Here is a 25,992-nt window from a genome sequence, read left to right on the forward strand (position 1 = left end):
TTTCATGAGAAACTCCTGGAAGAATTCTAGCTGGAAGAATTATTTTCCGGATGAATGTCTGTGAAACTTGCTGACTTAATGTTGATAAGGCAATAACTTTCTACAATTCAAATTCAAAATATGCCACTAATCGATATATAAATATTGTGAGCCCTGATAGTCATATGTGGTAATAGTCGAGTCAAGTACGAGACACTGAAGACGTCCTCACAGTTGAGGTCGAAATACGTATCTGTAAAGATAACAAAACGTAGTGGAATTAAATGGAAAGTACTAAACTCGTCTTAGACAGTTCTAGTTCTAGTTCTAGGCCAAGTTTGCTGAACGATCACACAAGCTTTTCTGTTATAAGACATTGAGATAATTTAGTAATTTCTCAATAACTTATTTCTGTGACTGAACAGTTTGTTGTTTGATTTCCATTAGTTGTTATAGAGTTGAAGCGATTGTTATAGCAAAATTGATTGCTACTAGCGCTTCAAAACCATATTAAATTTAGACTAGTTTTCCGCGGAAATATGAAAATAATTTTTCTTTGGAAATACAAAACAATTTCCATTAGAAATTCAAAACAATTTATATTAGAAATTCAAACAAATTTTTGCTTGAGCTTGAGCTACTCCATTATGACCAGATCAGCTGTTCTTGCACAAGGAACCAACAGATGTTTGCTTGGGACTAGCACACATCTTCAATGTACAAGTACTGGTGATCTCATTTGTTAGGTCATACTGGCGCCCGCCACGTCAGAATGCAAGTCAATATAGGGAAGGGGGAGGAAATGATGATGCAATCACTCGCCCACTGCAAGCCGAATATACCTCTGCACTTGCCACGAGTTCATGCGGAATTTGTTGGAATTTCTGGGTTAGGTTGGAGAGGCAGAGGTCCGTCTTGGTTAACGAGCTGCCAATGTGATAGATAGGAGAAGGTAACTGATGGAATTTCTAATTGGATGTAGGAAACGAGCTCTATAGTTCATTTCCAATTCTAGCAGATTACTGTTAGAATACTCAAGTTGAAGGTATAGGAATAGTAATGGAAACGGTATGGAAGTCCATTTCCAGTTCTAGCGATTGCTAGAACATGATAAATAAAGAGAAAGATACAAAGTAGGAGAATGGAACGGACCTGGGATTGAACCCACGAACTCCTGCGTATGAGGCAGAAGCAGTAGCCATATGACTACCAAGCCCGCTATATTAGAAATTCAAACAAATTTTTACTGAAAAACTCAGGACTACTTTTCTTGAACATTCAGAACAATTTTAAGTGAAATAAATGTATTGCAAACATTTTTGGAAGATTCATCTTACCAACAAGCCTTTTTACTAAAAGGATTTTTATATAACCATAATTATTTTACATACAGATCTTTACAGTTAACGGAGTCATCATTTCCTTCGAATACAAATATTTTGGCAGCACTGTTCCTTTGCTTTGAATGAAAACACAGTTATGCATAGCAGTACACGTCAAAGCGGCTAATCTCCCACCCCGTCCCAATCCACCCGCTTTCCATTTATTCACTTGATTATTCTTTAGTATACTTAAAATCGGCTACACAAATCCAAATTTCTACTAAGAAAAACATTCACTTCACTCATCCTCCATAAAGTAGCATAAACAACATAATGCTCGGCTCTGTGTGTCACATGATGGTAAATTCCACAATATATTCTCCTTCTATCTGCTCTTCTCTTCCTCTTGACCAGGTAGAACCGTCGTTCCCAACTCACTTCATGCACTTCCAAAATCGGCACTTTGAAATTTCAGAAAAAATATCTTTCCTTACTGGATCATAGTAGGCAAGCGCACAGCGCCCCTGCTGTCATAGCAGCAGCCCACAAACACAAGGTTCCCCTGCGCCACACCCCGTGCACAACAATCCAACCGCAGAAGAATCCGGGACCACTAAAACTTTTTTTTCTCTCTGGAATTCCAGATTTCCACTATCACGGCCCCGCAATCACCTGCGCAATCGATTTGCGCTGAATCGCGTTCCGTAGCGCACCGGACCGGAAAACGCCTACACGGCCACTGGCGATCGCGTCAATTTTCCACTGCTTTTCCACGAACCGAAGCCACTGGCGACGCGAAATTTTCGGAACAAACTATGCACACAACTTCGACTACTTCGCACGGCTTTCCCATCAGCGCTCTTCTGCCATGTTTGAAAGCGACAACGACGATGACATATCGAAATGCGATTGGACGCCGGAGGAGACGCAAGGGCAGACGGCAGGCAGATGACAAAACATCGCACAGCGGTTTGTGATGGGGAATGTGTGTGCGAGCCAGTGGTGAGTTGCGCACGGACCCGCAAAACGCACACAAGCGAATGTGGCACTCAGCGGGTGAATGTTCAGAAATCTGGCGTTTTTGCGAAATTTGAGACCCATCGAAGATTCCATAGAAAAAGATGCACAGAAGAATGGTATATCGCTGTTAGCAGGGTTGAATAAATTTCCAACCATTTGTAGGTGGAAAATATATTTTAGCTACCAGATAAAGATTGTCACTGTCGTCGCTGTCCAGAACATCTTTTGCTGGCGAGGATAGGGTGCTAAATGTCATTGAAGGAAAAATACATACGATTTGACAGTTCGGTACCCAACATGTTTCGGACATCAGTTCGTGGAACTGAAGCGACAATCTTTATCTTGTAACTAAAATAACTTTTATTTGTTATGATCGATCCAGGAATGTTCGGAATTTGAAATGTTAGAAAACGAATGCTTCCGTTATTGTCTTTTCTAAAAAGGCTCCGTCAGACGATCCAAGCAAATCACTCGTGCGAACGAATGATTTCTGAGGGCACTCGAAGCAAGCAGTTACACGTATACGTGTGATATATCAGCTTTTCACTTTTAACAAATGTCATATTTACTCTCATGCAAGTATAAACAAAAGTGAAAAACACGTTTTTTGGCTATAAAATCGTAGTCCGTTCCTATTTTTGCAGTGCAACACTGCAACACTGCAACATGAAAGCAAAGATGGCTAGAAGCAACAAGATACCCGACTTCTATGATTTTACGGGGACACGATAAGCGCCGCAAGTGAACAAAAACCGAACTAGTACACTGTTAATTTCAATCGATCATCTTTTGTATAAATTTCAATAAAACAATTCGCGAAGTCGAAGCAAAATTCTTCACACAAACAATGACAGTTCTTTATGGGTTTTTACAGTAGAGCAACAGAGAGGAGGAGATGGCGGCCATGTTTCACTCAAACTCTGACAGATAGCAATGGGATTTCCCATAGGAGGGAAGAGCAGAATTTGCTTCGACTTCGCGAATAACAGCTGAGACATTGCACTATGCAAACAACTCATGCAAGGCGATGGCCAAAACCAGTTTCTTTAACACTGAGCTGGAAAGCTGTGTGAAAGTGCGTATATTAAATTATGTATAGGGATGTGAGACCCTGGATCGAGTTTTGTCCCCGGGTATCAATAAGAACAGTCGAATCTGCGAAGCATTTCGCCAACTAACGCGAAATAACAAAGTCCAGCTATTAAATCCATTATAGTTTAATGCATTTCGCAGCTCCATCGCTTTTCTCGGCTAATCCAGCAGTAATGATATTAACTCCGATGAAAATATATGTTTCATCGATCGAAAAGCAACTCCAATAGATTTGGACCAAGAATATGAGGATAACGGAATTGATGTTGCTGGAGAAGTTGAATTGGAAAATATCGACATGCATCAGCAAATACACCTAACGAAAATCCAAGGAAAACTCGCGGCAAGAATAAGGTCCATGATCATGATTACAAAAGATATTTTAGTTACCAGATAAAGATTGTCGCTGTCGTCGCTGTCCGGAACATCTTTTGCTGGCGAGGATAGGGGAGCTAAATGTCAAAGAAGGAAAATTCATACGATTTGACAGCTTGGTACCTCTCGGAGACGAGCCAGCCTCGGGCTGCAAGTCTCTTAAATAAAGACAGAAAAAAAGCTTGGTGCCTGTAGTAGGGGAAAAGTGGGTAAAACCGACACCCTAAGCAACTTTACAGTTCCCCAACTTATGAAGCAATTTTCCGGTCTAGAAAATTCATTTCAGCATACTTTGGCTCTTCATGCATCAGTCCATTAGGTCGCAGGACAATATTTCTTGATAGAATTTGATTTATGATGAAAACGCGAACAGTTCATCTTCCAGCCCAACCAGCTGGGCTGCGGGTAAGATCGACACTACATGAGGGTAAAACCGACACATCAAGTCGTTATGGAATTGAACATCAGAACAATTCTAAATGATGTTACAACATAATTGAAAATGTTTAACAACATTTATTTTGATATTTGTGTATGAAATTCATGTTTAGGGGTTACTCATAAACGATGGTTGAACAAAATTTTGTATATTTAAAATCATATTTTATTTATTTAGTTCCCGACCCACGGTGAAAAATATATAGAGTATAAGATTGTTAGTAACAAATTTACTAACTACTGTAAATATTGACCTACATTTATATTTCACTTATTTTAAAAAGTTGTTCAAAACGCCGATTTAAAATAAATGCGTATGGTGCAGTTATGACAAGAAATGAAAATGACTAGTTCCGTAGGAGACAAGCTACATGTTTACAGGGGTGAAAATGGATCACGAAAGAACAACACTAGAGAAGGGATTGAATATATCTAAAAGCAAAATAAGCCTTAAAATTTCGATTCTTCTTTGAGCGCTATTGTTATCCTACCTGCAGGTTTTCCTTGATGACTCAATGTTACCCCCTAGATCTATTGTCACACCCAATGAGGACATGGAATATAATCAGTCTATGATTAAGTTATATTCCCCGGTGCCTCGCTTTCCAAAAATAATAATTTCCAATAATAATAATATAATTTAAGATACTATGCGAATAATGAGTCTAATAAAACAGAGGTATTTGGTGATTCGATGGCAGGTGTCGAGTTTACCCCAACAGATAACATAATAATGGTGATATACATGTGGATATTCATAATTAGAAAAGGTTACTATTTTTCCACAACATACACAAAATGATGTTCAATTATGGATCAGAGATGGATTAAATACTGAATATCAACTAATTATTGTCGTAAAAGCTTATACACCGATGCGAAAATTTTACATAACTCATCTCCTCAATGGTGATCAATGTTAATTGTCTGTTTATTACGACTTTTACACGTCTCCGCCAGTTACAAAATGACTTGAAATACAAGAAATCAAACGTTTATTCAAAGTGTGTCGAAATTCTGTCCGATAATCACTTAAAATCAGAGATTTGAAGTGGTGTCGGTTTTACCCGCAGTGTCGGTTTTACCCACAATTCCCCTATATTGACCACAACTCTTTATATCCTTAAGTCACAACTCTCACTAACAAATCGGAGACGAGCCAGCCTCGGGCTGAAAGTCTCCTTAATAAAGACACAAAAAAAAAACTCTTACTAACACACATTGGCTTAAGCCCGCAGTCCACTGTTTGTCATAATGACAAATATTTGTCAAGTTGATCCGGACATCTATCAAACCGATTAGAAATCGACATGGATATCAGGCTGACTTGACAAATATTTGTCATTATGACAAACAGTGTACTGATAGCTTTACAATACTGTAACTACCTTATACTGTGGACATCTTGACACAGGCAATAAATGTGGACCTTGAGCTATCGGGTCTTGGTGGCGAGAAAGGGGTTTTTGATCGCTGACTGTCGTGAAGACTGGACGCATATACGACAACTGGCGACGAGGAAACCGAACAAAATGTAAGTATAAAAAAAAGAAACCGCTGAATGTCTGGTTATTTAATTGCTTCGAATTCATTGTGGATGATTCGAAAAAAAAGAGAAAATTACACGGTACTCTTAACACATTGGAGATGTAGGCATGATGCGAAAACAAATGTCAGTGTTCTCCTGGAAACTTGAAATGAAAAAGTTATATTCAGTCGAGATGGCAGGAATCAATGGGTTTCTCCGGTAGAAATTGCAAGAATCGAAAGGATTCTTCAGGTATAAAGTTTATAAGTATCAGTTGGATGCTCCAAGCGGTAGCGAAAATCGTGGATTTTCCAAGATGGTGGCGTACGTATTAAAAAAACCAGATTAATCCACCTAGCGGTGATGATTCCTTTCTCGTGCGGTGAAAAAATAGTATTTTGGGCGAGATTTTGGGCATTACTTCTGAGTCCATCATCCGATCCGGCCAACTTTTAATAGGAAATAATGAGACCAGATTCTGCGTCGAATGCAACCTGTTGCGAGAAAATCGGTTTAGGGTAAGTGCATTAAACGTGAGCTAGACTTTTTACGCGCTTTTTTATGAGAAAAAGTGTTTTGGCCATAACTTCCAAGCCCATTGTCCGATCCGGCCAATTTTCAATAGGAAACAATGGGACAGAATACTGCGTCGAATGCAACCTGTTGCGAAGAAAGGGTAAGGGTAAGTACAAAATAAGTGCGCTAAACTTTTTGCTCTTTTGGTGCGCACACACACATATACACACACACACACACACACACACACACACACACACACACACACACACACACACACACACACGCACATACATACAGACATCACCTCAAATCGTCGAGCTGAGATGATTGGTATTGCGCATAAATCCCAAAATTTTATTCCCACCTTTGGGTTTCCGCGCCGAGCACTCAGCGCCAGACTCGGCGACAAGGGGAAAGTTATAAAGTTGGTAACCCTGATTTTTGACAATTCGATTCGATTGTTTGTGTGAGTGCACCGATGTCAAAAAATAAAGCTTTGGCTGATTTTTTTATTGTCAATTGCAAGTTTTGACAGTATGTATTATTTATGTGTGAGTGAAAAACATGTACAAAAGGACTATCGGGGAAGCAGTCGCTGAAGACAAATGTCATTGTTTTCAACGACGAAACGAAAAGTTTCAATGCAAAAAGCAATATATAACACTATGGGTCTCCGAGCCTTCTATAAAAAGTTTGTTTTTGGAGCGAACATATCGACATAGTTGTTTCATAAGGGCCGAAGTCGCAAATGTAAACAAATCGAGTTTATGACATAGATCGAACCTCCTGGAAATGTACTATATGTACCGTTCTCTCCATGGCAGCAAAGGGGCTAAACTGTGTTTCATTTTTGCATTATGACACTTAGTTCTTGCATCACATGTAAGCAAAAGAGCTAAACTGTGTTTCATTTTTGCATTATGACACTTAGTTCTTGCAACACATGTAAGCAAAAGGGCTAAACGGTACTTTGAAAACACAACGGGGCGATGCAAACAGGCGATATTGACAAATAGGTTGACAGCCGGGCGTGGAATTTGGGCGAAAAGGATGTTGACAAAAACATTATGGCGCATTTCTGAAGGGCGCAAGTATACACTGTTAGAAAAAACGACGACTAGTTCTTTGATTATATTTTCAAATCGAAATCAATCCAAAGTAAATTTTATTTATATGGGGCTTCAATGATTAGATGTGGATGTATTTCATGCAAACTATTAACATTTAAAATAACATCTAATTTTCGAACCACAATTGAAAACATGTCATGGAACATTGGAACCCATTTTTCTCCATTCGAGTTCATTGCGACATTGGCCCTTATGAAACAACTGTGTCGATATAGCCTTTACGTATACTTAGTATACAAGAAAGGCAAAAAAGGGGGAATAGGATTATGGTTCGTTTCATCTTTGGAAACTGAGGTACGGTAGTATTAGTGTTGATGGCACCGACGTTAAAAAAAAAATTCAAGCCAATATACCGTTGCATTTGAAGGTTAGGGCTGATGGATTCGAGTTGAAATGTGGAATCATCAAGGTCACTCCTGACGGAATCCAAGATTAAAAGTGCTCGCGTTTTTGGGGGCACACCACTCGATTCAGAGGCGGCGCACAACTGTCATTTTTGTTGATTTTGTTGGAATATCAGGTAGTGTGCGACGCTTCGCTGTAGATCGATGGATAAAAAGCGGGCGCCAGTTGGTTGTAGTTGCTCTTGGGTAGATTAAGGAATATTGTATGGATGTATTGTAGATACCTATTGTTGAATAAAGAGAACTGCAGCTACTGGCAGAGGTATCAGTCAGTAGCCTGCCGTGGTGTAGAGAGGGAACTCTAGTTGTTATTCTTTGTGAGGGGGTTCCCTTATCTGGCCAACAGGTTATGGGCCTAGGAACGATTCCCGTTCTCCATCTTAGTGGGATGTTATTGCCGTCGACGTTATCGCAGTGGGATCATGAATCGGCCGCATAAGTCGCGTGGCGCAGTGGGATCATGGATCAGCCACGTAAGTCTTGGGTAGCGCCGGACGGAATTCATCAGGAGGTTGGAACGTTCGGTAGGGTGCTGGCTGGTCAGCAGGAGTCCGAGACGAGCGTCGGAACATTCAGGAGCTGGTCAACAGGGTGCTGTGCAAACGTCGGATAGAGGCCATTTGTACGGGCAACGGATTTGGACCAGGAGGAATTGTTCCGGCGAGAAGGAGCTCTGGACGGGAGGCTCGGTGTTAGAAGGAGTCAAGAGAGTTGCGAGGCGTGCACACTAAGGAGGAGTGTTGGAATATCAGGTAGTGTGCGACGCTTCGCTGTAGATCGATGGATAAGAAGCGGGCGCCAGTTGGTTGTAGTTGCTCTTGGGTAGATTAAGGAATATATATTCTTGGATTCCGTCAGGAGTGACCTTAAATTGATTCATTGAGATAGACCTGTGCAAAATGAATGGAATGAACCCAATTGACAATTGTCAAAACAAAAGCAGGAGGGCTAACTCCTTCCGAAGCAACCATGCATAGCAACAAATGACGAATAAGTGTTTTGAAAGTTTCGTGTCTTTCTGATTGGGTCTTCTTTTGGTCAATTGAATTACAGATGGAAGAATCAAGAGCTGTTCCACCTTTCCGGTGTGATCGAATTGAAACTGAGCCAAGGAATGGAAGAAGTGGAAGGAATCCCTCGACTGTTACTTCGAGGCGTATGGGATCATGGACCAAAAGGTAAAACGAGCAAAGCTTTTGCATCTGGGCGGATCTGCGTTGCAGACAGTTTTCAGAAATCTCGGAGACTACGATCATGTGCCAATCGTTGTGTTGGATCCCAAGTACTACGACATTGCTATCGAATTCTTGCTTGCTATGAATTCTTTGAACCGCGACATCAAAACACATCTGAACGTCGAAAGCTTCGCCAGATGAAGCAACAAAGTGGCGAACGATTCGCAGATTTCATTATACGCCTGAAGCAGCAGGCATCGGAATGCGGTTTTGACAGATACGACACAGAAGTAGCACAAGTTCTGACCTACATCTATCTTACGGATGCGGTTGTCGAGGGATGCGCCTCGAATGATGTTCGTAAAACGATTCTGCTAAAAGATATTTCGTTTCCGGAGAAAGAAAGACTCGGTGTATCGCAGGAGAGCGTTGACAGGCAGGTGAAAGAAATTTCGGAAGCACAACGACCGGGGAAAATTTACAAAGTGGCAGAGCAGAGAGGAGATCGTAGAAGGATTGGTTTTGGAATAGGAGTCGCTGGAAGGTCGCAAGGAAAAAACTGTTACGATTGCGGACGTTTGGGACATATTGCGATTTCGACAGCGTGCCCGGCCCGCGGGAAGCAGTGCCACAATTGTAAAAGCTACGGTCATTTTGAAAAACTCTGTCGCAAACCGAAGCGTGAAATGGGAAAAGTGGCAAATACTAAACAGGTATGAGCTTCGTTTCCCTTTGTTACAGATCCACACTATAGAAACTAATGATGCGACAAACGATAACCCGGTGATTAAAGATTCCTCCGAGAGCTTGGATCAGGGCAAGGTGTATTACGCATTTTACACGGGGAATGAGCTGAATGTAATACCATGCGTTGTTGGAGGAGTCAATATCGACATGTTGGTAGACCCAGGAGCTGATGCCGATCTAGTTACCGCCAAAGCATGGTTGGAGATGAAGAAACAACGTATTTCCATACAATCTTCCGAAAAGGGAAGCTCTCGAATGCTACGAGGGTACGGTAGTGACCGACTACTTACACTCAAAATAATTGTCATTTTGATTCCACTATAAAAAGTCATGTAGACTTTAAAAATCGAATCTTTCATCTGCCTTACTGGAATCAAATAAAACTTACTCAAATCACAAGTGCATCTTAATAAGAAATGTAGTGGAATTCATTAGAAAACATTGAAAATAATATCTATATACTCTTCTAGTGAATTCTACTCAAAATGAATGTATGAAAAATATATGAGTGGGGTTCTCAGAGCGAAATGTATGTTTATCAACTATCACTAATGAAACATTTTGCAAAAGCATTATGAGAACGATTTGCGAAGCATAATGTTTGAGTATGAAATAGTTTTGTACTCCTATTTTTGCTCTCGTCCGCTTCTAGTGGACGGGATACACATCACTAATAGGGATACTATCGAAAAAAATTATCAAAGTTTCACTTAAAATTTAAGTACATGGCCAAACAAAAATTCACTTAAATTTTATTTTATTTTCTAGTGAATTGAGAATAATGAGTGCCATAACTAATAAATCATTTAACTTTTACACACGAAACTACATGGAAAATATCTGCATATGTTTTCTAGTAGCTTCTAAGTGAAAATTATTTTGAGTGTACAATACTCGGGTCATTCACAGCCGATATCACGACTGGTACAAAAACAGTTCACGCTGAATTTTTGGTGGTCGAAGAAGGTCAGCGATGTCTGCTTGGTGACAAAACGGCAAAGCAGTTGGGTGTTCTCCGTGTAGGAATAAACATCTCTCAGGTAGGAGAAGTGCTCAAACCACTAGGTAAAATCAAGGGCATTAAGGTCAGCATTCAAGCAAATCCCGACGTAAAACCCGTCTATCAACCAATGCGCAGAATTCCATTGCCACTGGAGGACGCTGTTGGAAGGAAAATTGACGAACTTTTGAAGCGTGACGTGATCGAAGTAAAAAGTGGCCCAACCAGCTGGGTGTCCCCGCTGGTGGTTGTTGGCAATAAGGCTAATGGAGAACCACGGTTGTGCCTAGACTTGCGCCGAGTAAACGAAGCTGTGCTCAGAGAACATCACCCAATGCCAGTAGTCGAGGACTACATTGCTCGCCTTGGCCGAGGTAATATTTGGAGTAAGCTTGATGTGAAGGAGGCGTTTCTACAAATAGAATTGGCTGAGGATTCCAGGGACCTTACGACTTTCATCACGAGTCGCGGGCTGTTTCGCTTTAAGCGGCTCCCGTTTGGACTCGTCACAGCACCTGAAGCATTTCAAAAAGCGATGGATGAGATTTTGGCAGGCTGCGATGGTGCGTACTGCTATCTTGATGACATAATCATAGAAGGGAAGGATGTTAACGAACATGAGAATCGCCTAGAGAAGGTAGCGTGAATTAATGGGTTTTGCAACTCAATCATGAACTTAAATAAAATGAATAAATCCTATAAAAAAAAATGTTTTATTGTAGGTTTTGTCACGTTTAAAGAACGAGGTGTCGAGCTCAACTGGGAGAAATGCAAGTTAAGGGTGACTGAATTAGAATTTTTAGGCCATAATATTTGTTCACAGGGTGTAAGCCCATCAGAGTCGAAGATTGCTGCCCTACGTACATGTCGTGAGCCTCAAAATGAAGCTGAGGTACGCAGCTTCTTAGGATTAGCGAGTTACATGAGCAAATACATTCCTAATCTTGCCACAATTGACGAGCCACTTAGAAATCTGCTACATAAGGATGTCAAGTTCGAGTAGACAGAGAAGCATTCTAAAACGTTTCAAGACATAAAACACGCGTTATGCAGAGTCCAGAATCTTGGATTCTACAAAGTTGAGGATCATACTGCGGTTATAGCCGACGCCAGCCCTGTAGTACTTGGGGCAATTTTAATACAGTTCGATGCTGATGATGGCTAACATAGAGTTATTAGTTTTGCGTCAAAATCGTTGACAGAAACGGAGCGGCGCTACTGCCAAACAGAGAAGGAAGCACTTGCTCTCGTTTGGAGTGTAGAGCGCTTCCAGTACTATCTCTTAGGGAAAAAGTTTGAAGTTGGTTACTGATTGCAAAGTTCTAGAGCTTCTTTTTTCCAAGAGATCTAAACCATGCGCTCGCATAGAGAGTTGGGTTCTTCGGCTGCAAATGTTCGAATATAGAGTAGTCTACGTGGCTGTCAGAGATAATGTGGCGGATACCCTATCACGTCTTGCAGTGCGTGAGGCAAAACCGTTTGATGTTACTGAAGAGATCATTGTACACGAGGTATCTTTGTATGCGGCTGGATCGGCAGCATTGACATGGCAAGAATTGAGTGAGTCAACGAAAACTGATAACGGAATACAGCAAGTTATGAAAATCTTGGAGACTATTGTGAACTACATAATTTATCCATTGGCTTTCGAGTTTGTGCCAATGAGTTGAGCGTTTATCAGAACGTCCTGCTGCGGGGAGATCGGATAGTCATTCCATCTTCTCTTCGGAATAGAGTATTGGTTACCGCCCACGAAGGGCATCCTGGCATCACCATGATGAAGAATCATCTACGAGCCAACGTCTGGTGGCCAAAAATGGACGCTGTAGTAGAGAGGTATGTGAAACAATGTAGAGGGTGTACTCTAGTAGCTGCTCCCGAAGTACCAGAGCCAATGCAACGTAGTCAGCTTCCATCTGCTCCATGGCAAACTGTAGCACTTGACTTTCTGGGTCCTCTTCCAGAAGGACAACATTTACTAGTGGTTGTAGATTGTTATAGTAGGTTCATGGAAGTTGTTGAAATGGAAAAAACTACAGCTAAAGACGTTATGCGCGAAATTTCGATAATGTTTAGCAGATTTGGGATGCCGACTGTTTTAAAAGCTGACAACGCACCACAGCTAAGTTCTGAATGCACGGAATTTCGTGAGTTTTGTGTTACGAATGGTATACGTCTTCTAAACACCATTCCATATTGGCCTCAACCAAACGGGGAAGTGGAGCACCAAAACCGTTCAATCCTCAAGCGGCTCCGAATAGCACAGGAGCTGGGGCAAGACTGGAGGGCAGAATTGAGACGGTATTTGCTGACCTATCACTCAACAAAACATCCAAGTACTGGAAAATCACCGGGCGAGCTAATGTTTGGACGTCACATCAAAAGTAAACTGCCTACTGTGGTTAATTCCGATGAAGATGCCTTTGTGCGTGATAGGGACGCTGTTGTTAAAGAAAAAGGTATTACGGAGAAAAAGAAAAATTAAAGACCGCCAGCTAAGGGTTGTGTACTTAGCTGGTAGTGCAGCCTGGGCACTGTTGTCCTTCTGACATCAGCTAGAGTGAGAAGGTACGCCTCGAGCGTCTGTTCACCAGGAGGTGCGGCTCAAACAGCGTCTGCCTGGTACCCAGCGGCTGATTAACGAAATGCTGTATCGTGTCTGCTATACCTAAGGTGGCAGCCCCATCATCGCGATGTAGGTAACGCGACCCCGGTAAGGTAGCTTACTGAAGCCTCTCAAATACCACGAAAAATGGAGATAGAAGAAAAAGAGAACGTTATTTTTGGCAACCGACCCGGCAACGAAATAAGGACTATGATTGGAAACTCGGTACCTGCAATGTCAGGACCCTAAATGAACCTGGACGAGTGAGCCTTCTGGCTCGTGAACTGCAGAAGGTTGGAGTGAACGTGGCTGCTATTCAAGAAGTCCGATGGCCTAGATCCGGAGTAAGTAAACTCAAACTAGATATTTTATATTTCTCTTAACACCTAAAAGGGTATAGGCCCAAACAACGAACAAGCGCTAAAATTACCATAAACGTATAAAAAATATTCAATACTTTATTTCTCAAACTCGTACCCGACATTTTATCATCTCACAAACCCGTACCCGACCCGAACCCGACATTATTCTAATTTTCCAAACCCGAACCCGACCCGAGTCCGTCGGGTTCTCTAACCTGGACCTACTTAGGTCAGAGCTGTGTCAGGATATCCTCAGTGGAGGTCAAATACGTCACCATTAGTGTCTACGTCTTTTCAAAGATCGTGTAAAAAATTATTCCTATTCGACTCTGATAGGCAACCAAGGCTGTTTGAACATCGTTCTGTCCGGAAGAATAAATAAGAGGTCGAAACACGTCAAGGCCAAACAGTTTTTCATCCATGACTTGGTTGAGCAAGGTGTGGTGAATCTGAACTGGTTCACTAAACTAATTGCATTCGTGACTAATTGAGGACATTCGTTCAAGGGGAGTGTTTGTGGGTACAAAAGTGCGCTATTCTATCATCTGCCTTGCACCCCAAGATCACGCATAATTAAATTCATATCATATATTTACTTATGTTATTAAAACTTGTAACTGTCAAATGTACAAAAAAGTTTTGCTACGACGCCACGTGCTTTTTCAATAGTCTCCAATTATGTAATATGATTCCGGTGTTTTATTCCTACGAACAACGTGATTCCGCTTCGTAATCTGTCTCTGGTCTTACACTTGAATTGAAAAGAAGTTGAACACGTTCAACTTTTCCCAAGTGAAATAAATTCTAATTGATCAACATCATTTGCACAATCTAAACTTAACATAAAGGGGAATCAGGCGTCCATAAAAATTACTACGATCAAAAGCTTTTAACGCTTTCATCAAGCTATTCATATTATTTTCTGTAAAACAGCTTAGGTTACATTATAAACAACTGTCTAATAAAAATGTCTTATAGTCACATTTTATTGATTACTTACCTGAGCCAAAACAGTCCGATTGGTCAATGCAACAAACAAACTAATAAAAGCAAATAATTACACACTACTAATCGTTTATTTCAGTTAAAATCGAGGGTACAATAAGATACGTAAAATAAAAATAATACACTTGCAAGACAAACATGCCTTTGACATTCAACAAACTCGTTAACTTTCAAATATTAGGAGCTTAAACTGATGGAATGGTAGCGCTTACAGCTAGTTAACATCTGGCTAATAAAAATCTCGAAATAATAAAAATCTAGTATCCGAACTATGGAGAAAAGGTTTAACACACAAATTTCAGTTAAATAAAATAAACCAAAACTGAACACATCTTCTAAGCACTCACTCTGGTGCCCGTGAAACGGGATGGCGATGGTGTTTCGGCCAGGATCGACGGTACCACCTTGTCTTCCTCCTCTAGCTGCAGTTGTTGCTGTTGTTGCTTGCATAGCTGTTCTTGCTGTTGCTGCTGTTGCTCCTGTTGCTTCAGGCGGTTGGCCTGCAATTAGACGAAGAAAACAGAATATCGATTGCATTAATACCACCAATGGGTTCTATTCCAATCCATCATTTATTCGAGAATGCAAAAGAATAGTAGGCTTGGTGGGTGAAGCGATTTCTCACTTTCGATTTTGACTGGAACGGCAAGCGTGGTGGTTCATTGTAGGCCAAGAATCGCTTTTGCGGTTGATCGGAACGACGTTTCGGCGAGACATAGTGCGAAAAACGGGTGCGCGAATGGCGCACTATCGAAACCCAATCGATCATCGCGACGACGCTTACTTCGATAACATCGACAAATTGCGGAAATCAAATCCAACGACAACGACAAAACAAACTGCTTCGCATTTACTTTTTCATCATTTCACAATTTACACCCCAAACAATGCCGAGAAACTTTCCGAGACACACAGTGGATCATGAAGATGTATATCACAGATGACGTTAGTATACAGATGGTGGCACTTATGCGCGATGAGCTATTTTTTGGTCAGCGTTAAGCGCTTACTGGGTGAGAATTTCCTACTCTTATTAGTTTAGTACACACTCTCGCTTTCAGCGGAAATATCTTTCTGTATATTTACACAGCCTGGCCACTTGTAGGATGCGAATTGTTGCAGTAAGCACTTTCGATCGGCAATAAATCACACAAATTATACACTACCGAATGAAGCTGCATTTTTTTGTTATCAAAAAATGCGCCTATTCTTCGTCATCTCGCGATCGCTCTGATAGCTGATACCCCCGAATTGCAACTGGGGCCGATTCTCTTCGTCCATCGCACATATGGGACGTGCGTTGTTGTAACAGAAAAGCGTTCGTGGCCGGGCGCCTCTCGTATTCCCATGCGGTTTCGAGTATGAGTTAAAAGTTTAAAACAGAGAATGCGAGGAAAATCGCCTTTACACGCTAGATGATGTGAGAGAAGCATCCACCGCCAGCCAGCGGGTGGCAGCAGAAAATAAAAAAATAAAAACGGAAAAATCAAACAGGCATGGGAAAGCGCGGCAGCAAAGGAAGTGGGCCCAGCGGCGGGCTAATAGAGACACGTCGAAGAAAGCAAGAGGACAGCACACGTCGAGGTCGGCTCACAACATGGGCGGATAGAATGGGATGGATAAAAAGAACAACAACAGCAACAATAACGTTCGCCAAAGTTTATGAGATTAATAAAATAAAAATAAATCGTGAAACAAGGAACACACGCCACAGGAAAAGATGAGTTGATGAAAACATCAACCATCGAACAGTACTGCGCTACTGGGATAGGTCCGCTGGACTTCACGAGTCGTGAAAATGCGGGCAGAGAAGGTGGGTTCGACTAATGGAGGCGAAGGTAATTGTTGGTAATAAGGCAATCTGTTGCCTGCAAAACGAGGCGTCAATGACTATTCCAAATTCATCAAAATAGCTGCGAAGGCGTAAATGATCCAGATGCCAATGGATGACGCTTCGTGCGTTGGTTTGCTGTATATAATTTGCTGCTTTCACTGGTATGTTCAATCCCTGTTAAAACTCTTATTACAGATCGCGGGCAGACAGAGCACTCGATAACGGTCAACGACGTGTAAGATCCGTCTCACCTTACAGAAAAGCATATTGAAACTGATTTTCAGAATACATAAGAACGGTTTTGCTTTTAAGTGTGTCAAGGATACCATCAAAGACAGGTAGCTGAGCTCGCTTATCTTTCTATCAAATGGCTGCACTTTCGGTCAAAATCTGATCGTAATCATCCATATGACTATGCTTCGAACATGAAAAACATCACAATAAAACGTCACGTTTATCATAGACCACAACTTTAGAAGAACAAAAAAATATATTTGTTCGGTAATCGAGACGAGTCAGTCACGAGCTGAAAGTCTTGATAATGAAGAAATAAAAAAAAAGTTTGGTGGATTTGGATTGCATTTGGATTTGGATTTAATTCGGATTTGATTTTAATTCGAATTTAATTTCGGATGGAGATTCGATTCGCATTGGATTCTGAGTGGATTTTCGATTTGGATTTGAATTGAAATTTGATTGCATTTGAATTTAATTCGAATTAGATTTGGATTCGCTTTGGTGTTAGACTGGTTTGGATTTTGATTAGATTGGATTCGGACTGGATTAGAATTTGGATTGGATTTGGATTGGATTTGAATTAGATTTGGATTGGATTTGGATTGGATTTGAATTAGATTTGGATTGGATTTGGATTGGATTTGGATTGGATTTGGATTGGATTTGGATTGGATTTGGATTGGATTTGGATTGGATTTGGATTGGATTTGGATTGGATTTGGATTGGATTTAGATTGGATTTGGATTGGATTTGGATTGGATTTGGATTGGATTTGGATTGGATTTGGATTGGATTTGGATTGGATTTGGATTGGTTTGGATTGGTTTGGATTGGTTTGGATTGGTTTGGATTGGTTTGGTTGGTTTGGATTGGTTTGGATTGGTTTGGTTGGTTTGGATTGGTTTGGATTGGTTTGGTTGGTTTGGTTGGTTTGGTTGGTTTTGATTGGTTTGGATTGGTTTGGATTGGTTTGGATTGGTTTGGATTGGTTTGGATTGGTTTGGATTGGTTTGGATTGGTTTGGATTGGTTTGGATTGGTTTGGATTGGTTTGGATTGGTTTGGATTGGTTTGGATTGGATGTGGATTGGTTTGGTTGGTTTGGATTGGTTTGGATTGGTTTGGATTGGTTTGGATTGGTTTGGATTGGTTTGGTTGGTTTGGATTGGTTTGGATTGGTTTGGTTGGTTTGGTTGGTTCGGATTGGTTTGGTTGGTTTGGTTGGTTTGGATTGGTTTGGATTGGTTTGGTTGGTTTGGATTGGTTTGGATTGGTTTGGATTGGTTTGGATTGGTTTGGATTGGTTTGGATTGGTTTGGATTGGTTTGGATTGGTTTGGTTGGTTTGGTTTGGATTGGTTTGGATTGGTTTGGATTGGTTTGGATTGGTTTGGATTGGTTTGGATTGGTTTGGTTGGTTTGGATTGGATTCGGATTGGTTTGGATTGGTTTGTGTTGGTTTGGATTGGATGTGGATTGGTTTGGATTGGTTTGGATTGGTTTGGATTGGTTTGGACTGGTTTGGATTGGTTTGGATTGGTTTGGATTGGTTTGGATTGGTTTGGATTGGTTTGGATTGGTTTGGTTGGTTTGGATTGGTTTGGATTGGTTTGGTTTGGATTGGTTTGGATTGGTTTGGATTGGTTTTGGATTGGTTTGGATTGGTTTGGATTGGTTTGGATTAAATTTGGTTGGTTGGTTTGGATTGGTTTGGATTGGTTTGGTTGGTTTGGATTGGATTCGGATTGGTTTGGATTGGTTTGTGTTGGTTTGGATTGGATGTGGATTGGTTTGGTTGGTTTGGATTGGTTTGGATTGGTTTGGATTGGTTTGGACTGGTTTGGATTGGTTTGGTTGGTTTGGATTGGTTTGGATTGGTTTGGATTGGTTTGGTTGGTTTGGTTGGATTTGGATTGGATTTGGATTGGATTTGGATTGGATCTGGATTGGATTTGGATTGGATTTGGATTGGATTTGGATTGGATTTGGATTGGATTTGGATTGGATTTGGATTGTATTTGGATTGGATTTGGTTTGGATTTTGATTGGATTTGGATTGGATTTGGATTTGGATTTAATTCGGATTTGATTTTAATTCGAATTTAATTTCGGATGGAGATTCGATTCGCATTGGATTCTGAGTGGATTTTCGATTTGGATTTGAATTGAAATTTGATTGCATTTGAATTTAATTCGAATTAGATTTGGATTCGCTTTGGTTGTTGAACTGGTTTGGTTTAGATTAGATTGGATTCGGACGGGATTAGAATTTGGATTGGTTTGGATTGGTTTGAATTAGATTTGGATTGGTTTGGATTGGATTTGAATTAGATTTGGATTGGTTTGGATTGGTTTGGATTGGTTTGGATTGGATTTGGAATGGTTTGGTTGGTTGGATTGGTTTGGATTGGTTTGGATTGGTTTGGATTGGTTTGGATTGGTTTAGATTGGTTTGGTTGGTTTGGATTGGTTTGGATTGGTTTGGATTGGTTTGGATTGGTTTGGATTGGTTTGGATTGGTTTGGATTGGTTTGGATTGGTTTGGTTGGTTTGGATTGGTTTGGTTGGTTTGGATTGGTTTGGATTGGTTTGGATTGGTTTGGATTGGTTTGGATTGGTTTGGTTGGTTTGGATTGGTTTGGATTGGTTTGGATTGGTTTGGATTGGTTTGGATTGGTTTGGTTGGTTTGGTTGGTTTGGATTGGTTTGGTTGGTTTGGATTGGTTTGGATTGGTTTGGATTGGTTTGGATTGGTTTGGATTGGTTTGGTTGGTTTGGATTGGTTTGGATTGGTTTGGTTGGTTTGGATTGGTTTGGTTGGTTTGGATTGGATGTGGATTGGTTTGGTTGGTTTGGATTGGTTTGGATTGGTTTGGATTGGTTTGGATTGGTTTGGATTGGTTTGGATTGGTTTGGATTGGTTTGGATTGGTTTGGTTGGTTTGGATTGGTTCGGATTGGTTTGGATTGGTTTGGTTGGTTTGGATTGGTTTGGATTGGTTTGGATTGGTTTGGATTGGTTTGGATTGGTTTGGATTGGTTTGGATTGGTTTGGATTGGTTTGGATTGGTTTGGATTGGTTTGGATTGGTTTGGATTGGTTTGGTTGGTTTGGTTTGGATTGGTTTGGATTGGTTTGGATTGGTTTGGATTGGTTTGGATTGGTTTGGATTGGTTTGGTTGGTTTGGATTGGTTCGGATTGGTTTGGATTGGTTTGTGTTGGTTTGGTTGGATGTGGATTGGTTTGGTTGGTTTGGATTGGTTTGGATTGGTTTGGACTGGTTTGGATTGGTTTGGATTGGTTTGGATTGGTTTGGATTGGTTTGGATTGGTTTGGATTGGTTTGGTTGGTTTGGATTGGTTTGGATTGGTTTGGTTTGGATTGGTTTGGATTGGTTTGGATTGGTTTGGATTGGTTTGGATTGGTTTGGATTGGTTTGGATTGGTTTGGATTGGTTTGGATTGGTTTGGATTGGTTTGGTTGGTTTGGATTGGTTCGGATTGGTTTGGATTGGTTTGTGTTGGTTTGGATTGGATGTGGATTGGTTTGAATTGGTTTGGATTGGTTTGGATTGGTTTGGATTGGTTTGGACTGGTTTGGATTGGTTTGGATTGGTTTGGATTGGTTTGGATTGGTTTGGATTGGTTTGGATTGGTTTGGATTGGTTTGGATTGGTTTGGATTGGTTTGGATTGGATCTGGATTGGTTTGGATTGGTTTGGATTGGTTTGGATTGGTTTGGATTGGTTTGGATTGGATTTGGATTGTGTTTGGATTGGTTTGGTTTGGATTTTGATTGGTTTGCGTTGGTTTGGATTGGTTTGAATTGGACATGAATTGGTTTGGATTGGTTTGGATTCGATTAGGTTGGTTTGGATTGGTTTTGGATTGGTTTGGATTGGTTTGGTTGGTTTGGATTGGTTTGGATTGGATTGGTTTGGATTGGTTTGGATTGGTTTGGATTGGTTTGGTTGGTTTGGATTGGTTTGGATTGGTTTGGATTGGTTTGGATTGGTTTGGATTGGTTTGGATTGGTTTGGATTGGTTTGGATTGGTTTGGATTGGTTTGGATTGGTTTGGATTGGTTTGGATTGGTTTGTGTTGGTTTGGATTGGTTTGGATTGGTTTGGATTGGTTTGGATTGGTTTGGTTTGGTTTGGATTGGTTTGGATTGGATTGGTTTGGTTTGGATTGGTTTGGATTGGTTTGGATTGGTTTGGATTGGTTTGGATTGGTTTGGATTGGTTTGGATTGGTTTGGTTGGATTTGGAATGGTTTGGATTGGTTTGGATTGGTTTGGATTCGATTAGGATTGGTTTGGAATGGTTTGGATTGTGTTTGGATTGGTTTGGATTGGTTTGATTGGTTTGAATTGGTTTGGATTGGTTTGGATTCGATTAGGTTGGTTTGGATTGGTTTTGGATTGGTTTGGATTGGTTTGGAATTGGTTTGGATTGGTTTGGATTGGTTTGGATTGGATTGGTTTGTGTTGGTTTTGGATTGGTTTGGATTGGTTTGGATTGGTTTGGATTGGTTTGGATTGGTTTGTGTTGGTTTGGATTGGTTTGGATTGGTTTGGATTGGTTTGGATTGGTTTGGATTGGTTTGGATTGGTTTGGATTGGTTTGGATTGGTTTGGATTGGTTTGGTTGGTTGGGTTGGATTGGTTTGGTTGTGTTTGGATTGGTTTGGATTGGTTTGGATTGGTTTGGATTGGTTTGGATTGGTTTGGATTGGTTTGGATTGGTTTGGATTGGTTTGGATTGGTTTGGATTGGTTTGGATTGGTTTGGATTGGTTTGGATTGGTTTGGATTGGTTTGGATTGGTTTGGATTCGATTAGGATTGGTTTGGATTGGTTTTGGATTGGTTTGGATTGGTTTGGATTGGATTGGTTTGGATTGGTTTGGATTGGTTTGGATTGGTTTGTGTTGGATTCGGATTGGTTTGGATTGGTTTGGATTGGTTTGGATTGGTTTGGTTGGTTTGGATTGGTTTGGATTGGTTTGGATTGGTTTGGATTGGTTTGGATTGGACTTGGATTGGTTTGGTTGGTTTGGTTGGTTTGGATTGGTTTGGTTGGTTTGGATTGGTTTGGATTGGTTTGGATTGGTTTGGATTGGTTTGGTTGGTTTGGATTGGTTTGGATTGGTTTGGATTGGTTTGGATTGGTTTGTTGGTTTGGATTGGTTTGGATGGGTTTGGATTGGTTTGGTTGGTTTGGATTAAATTTGGATTGGTTTGGATTGGTTTGGATTGGATTGGTTTGGATTGGTTTGGATTGGTTTGGTTTGGTTGGTTTGGTTTGGATTGGTTTGGATTGGTTTGGATTGGTTTGGTTGGAATAGGATTGCATTTGGATTGGGTTTGAATTGGATTGGATTGGTTTGGATTGGTTTGGATCGGTTTGGATTCGGTTGGATTCGGATTGGTTTGGATTGGTTTGGTTGGTTTGGATTGGTTTGGATTGGTTTGGTTTGGATTGACTTTGGATTGGTTTGGATTGGTTTGGATTGGTTTGGATTGGATTGGTTTGGATTGGTTTGGATTGGTTTGGTTTGGATTGGTTTGGTTTGGATTGGTTTGGATTGGTTTGGTTGGAATGGGATTGCGTTTGGATTGGTTTGGATTGGATTGGATTGGTTTGGATTGGTTTGGATCGGTTTGGTTCGGATTGGTTTGGATTGGTTTGGATTGGTTTGGATTGGTTTGGATTGGTTTGGATTGGTTTGGATTGGATTGGTTTGGATTGGTTTGGATTGGTTTGGATTGGTTTGGATTGGTTTGGATTGGTTTGGATTGGTTTGGATTGGTTTGGTTTGGATTGGTTTGGTTTGGATTGGTTTGGATTGGTTTGGATTGGAATGGGATTGCGTTTGGATTGGTTTGGATTGGATTGGATTGGTTTGGATTGGTTTGGATCGGTTTGGTTCGGATTGGTTTGGATTGGTTGGATTAGATTTGGATTGGTTTGGATTGGTTTGGATTGGTTTGGTTGGTTTGGATTGGTTTGGTTGGTTTGGTTGGTTTGGATTGGTTTGGATTGGTTTGGATTGGTTTGGATTGGTTTGGTTTGGATTGACTTTGGATTGGTTTGGATTGGTTTGGATTGGTTTGGATTGGTTTGGATTGGTTTGGATTGGTTTGGTTTGGTTGGTTTGGATTGGTTTGGATTGGTTTGGATTGGTTTGGATTGGTTTGGATTGGTTTGGATTGGTTTGGATTGGTTTGGATTGGTTTGGATTGGTTTGGATTGGTTTGGATTGGTTTGGGTTTGCGTTTGGATTGGTTTGGATTGGTTTGGATTGGATTGGATTGGTTTGGATTGGTTTGGTTTGGGTTGGATGGGGTTAGTTGGTTTGGTTTGTGTTTGGATTGGTTTGGATTGGTTTGGATTGGTTTGGATTGGATTTGGTTGGTTTGGATTGGTTTGGATTGGATTGGTTTGGATTGGTTTGGATTGGTTTGGATTGGTTTGGTTGGTTTGGATTCGGATTGGATTCGGATTGGTTTGGATTGGTTTGGATTGGTTTGGATTGGTTTGGATTGCGTTTGGATTGCGTTTGGATTGGTTGGATTGGTTTGGATTGGTTTGGATTGGTTTGGTTTGGAATTGGATTGGTTTGGATTGGTTTGGTTGGTTTGGATTGGTTTGGATTGGTTTGGATTGGTTTGGATTGGTTTGGATTGGTTTGGATTGCGTTTGGATTGGTTTGGATTGGTTTGGATTGGTTTGGATTGGTTTGGATTGGTTTGGATTGGTTTGGATGGTTTGGATTGGTTTGGATTGGTTTGGATTGGTTTGGATTGGTTTGGATTGGTTTGGATTGGTTTGGATTGGTTTGGATTGGTTTGGATTGGTTTGGATTGGTTTGGATTGGTTTGGATTGGTTTGGATTGGTTTGGATTGGTTTGGATTGGTTTGGATTGGACTTGGATTGGTTTGGGATCGGTTTGGATTGGTTTGGATTGGTTTGGATTGGTTTGGATTGGTTTGGTTTGGTTTGGATTGGTTTGGATTGGTTTGGATTGGTTTGGATTGGTTTGGATTGGTTTGGTTGGTTTGGATTGGATTTGGATTGGATTTGGATTGGATTTGGATTGGATTTGGATTGGATTTGGATTGGATTTGGATTGGATTTGGATTGGATTTGCATTGGATTAGGATTGCATTTGGATTGGATTTGGATTGGATTTGGATTGGATTTGGATTAGATTAGGATTGGATTTGATTGAATTTAGATTAGGATTGAATTGGATTTGGATTGGATTGTGTTTGGATTGGATTTAGATTGGATTTGGATTGGATTTGGAATCGATTGGATTTGGATTGGATTGTGTTTGGATTGGATTTGCATTGGATTTGGATTGGATTTGGAATCGATTTGGATTGGATTTGGATTGGATTTGGATTTGGATTTAAATTGGATTTGGATTGAATTTGGATTGGATTTGGATTTTGATTGGATTTGGATTAGATTTGGATTGAATTTGGATTGGATTTGGATTTTGATTGGATTTGGATTAGATTTGGATTTGGATTTTAATTGGATTTGGATTGGATTGGTTTGGATTGGTTTGGATTGGTTTGGTTTGGTTTGGTTTGGATTGGTTTGGATTGGTTTGGATTGGTTTGGTTGGTTTGGTTGGTTTGGATTGGACTTGGATTGGTTTGGATTGGTTTGGATTGGATTGGTTTGGTTGGTTTGGATTGGTTTGGTTTGGATTGGTTTGGATTGGTTTGGTTGGTTTGGATTGGTTTGGATTGGTTTGGATTGGTTTGGATTGGTTTGGATTGGTTTGGATTGGTTTGGATTGGTTTGGATTGGTTTGGATTGGTTTGGTTGGTTTGGATTGGTTTGGATTGGTTTGGATTGGTTTGGATTGGTTTGGATTGGTTTGGATTGGTTTGGATTGGTTTGGATTGGTTTGGATTGGTTTGGATTGGTTTGGATTGGTTTGGTTGGTTTTAATTGGTTTGGTTGGTTTGGATTGGTTTGGATTGGTTTGGATTGGTTTGGATTGGTTTGGTTGGTTTGGATTGCATGTGGATGGGGTTTGGATTGGTTTGGATTGGTTTGGATTGGTTTGGATTGGTTTGGATTGGTTTGGTTTGGATTGGTTTGGATTGGTTTGGATTGGTTTGGATTGGTTTGGATTGGTTTGGATTGGTTTGGATTGGTTTGGATTGGTTTGGATTGGTTTGGATTGGTTTGGATTGGTTTGGATTGGTTTGGATTGGTTTGGATTGGTTTGGATTGGTTTGGATTGGTTTGGGTTGGTTTGGATTGGTTTGGTTTGGATTGGTTTGCGTTGGTTTGGATTGGTTTGTGTTGGTTTGGATTGGTTTGGATTGGTTTGGTTGGTTCGGTTGGTTTGGATTGGTTTGGATTGGTTTGGATTGGTTGGATTGGTTTGGATTGGTTTGGATTGGTTTGGATTGGATTGGATTGGTTTGGATTGGTTTGGATTGGTTTGGATTGGTTTGGATTGGTTTGGATTGGTTTGGTTGGTTTGGATTGGTTTGGATTGGTTTGGATTGGTTTGTGTTGGTTTGGATTGGTTTGGTTTGGATTGGTTGGTTTGGATTGGTTTGGATTGGTTTGGTTGGTTTGGATTGGTTTGGTTGGTTTGGATTGGTTTGGTTGGTTTGGATTGGTTTGGATTGGTTTGGTTGGTTTGGATTGGTTTGGTTGGTTTGGATTGGTTTGGATTGGTTTGGATTGGTTTGGATTGGTTTGGATTGGTTTGGATTGGTTTGGATTGGTTTGGATTGGTTTGGATTGGTTTGGATTGGTTTGGATTGGTTTGGATTGGTTTGGATTGGTTTGGATTGGTTTGGATTGGTTTGGACTTGGATTGGTTTGGACTTGGTTGGTTTGGATTGGATTGGTTTGGATTGGTTTGGATTGGTTTGGATTGGTTTGGATTGGTTTGGTTTGGATTGGTTTGGATTGGTTTGGATTGGATTGGTTTGGTTTGGTTTGGTTGGGTTGGATTGGTTTGGATTGGTTTGGATTGGTTTGGATTGGTTTGGATTGGTTTGGATTGGTTTGGATTGGTTTGGATTGGTTTGGTTGGTTTGGATTGGTTTGGATTGGTTTGGATTGGTTTGGATTGGTTTGGATTGGTTTGGATTGGTTTGGATTGGTTTGGATTGGATTGGTTTGGATTGGTTTGGATTGGTTTGGATTGGTTTGGATTGGTTTGGATTGGTTTGGTT

At 40.7% G+C, this 25,992-nt stretch overlaps 1 protein-coding gene across 8 annotated transcripts in view; it reads right to left on the minus strand.

Moving 5' to 3' along the window:
- Nucleotides 1–25,992, minus strand: part of LOC134207939 (disks large 1 tumor suppressor protein) — a 202,909-nt gene that overhangs the window by 49,580 nt on the left and 127,337 nt on the right. For 6 of the 8 annotated variants that reach the window (XM_062684020.1, XM_062684019.1, XM_062684018.1 and 3 more), the window contains one exon: nucleotides 15,049–15,201. In XM_062684020.1, coding sequence (XP_062540004.1) covers nucleotides 15,049–15,201 — 153 coding nt within the window. Of the gene's footprint in view, nucleotides 1–1,739; nucleotides 2,193–15,048; nucleotides 15,202–15,326; nucleotides 15,951–25,992 lie in introns of those variants that run through there. The other 2 variants (XM_062684021.1, XM_062684022.1) reach the window with 2 other exon arrangements.

Source organism: Armigeres subalbatus, chromosome 1 (genome assembly GCF_024139115.2).
Source record: "Armigeres subalbatus isolate Guangzhou_Male chromosome 1, GZ_Asu_2, whole genome shotgun sequence".
Taxonomy (NCBI): domain Eukaryota; kingdom Metazoa; phylum Arthropoda; class Insecta; order Diptera; family Culicidae; genus Armigeres; species Armigeres subalbatus.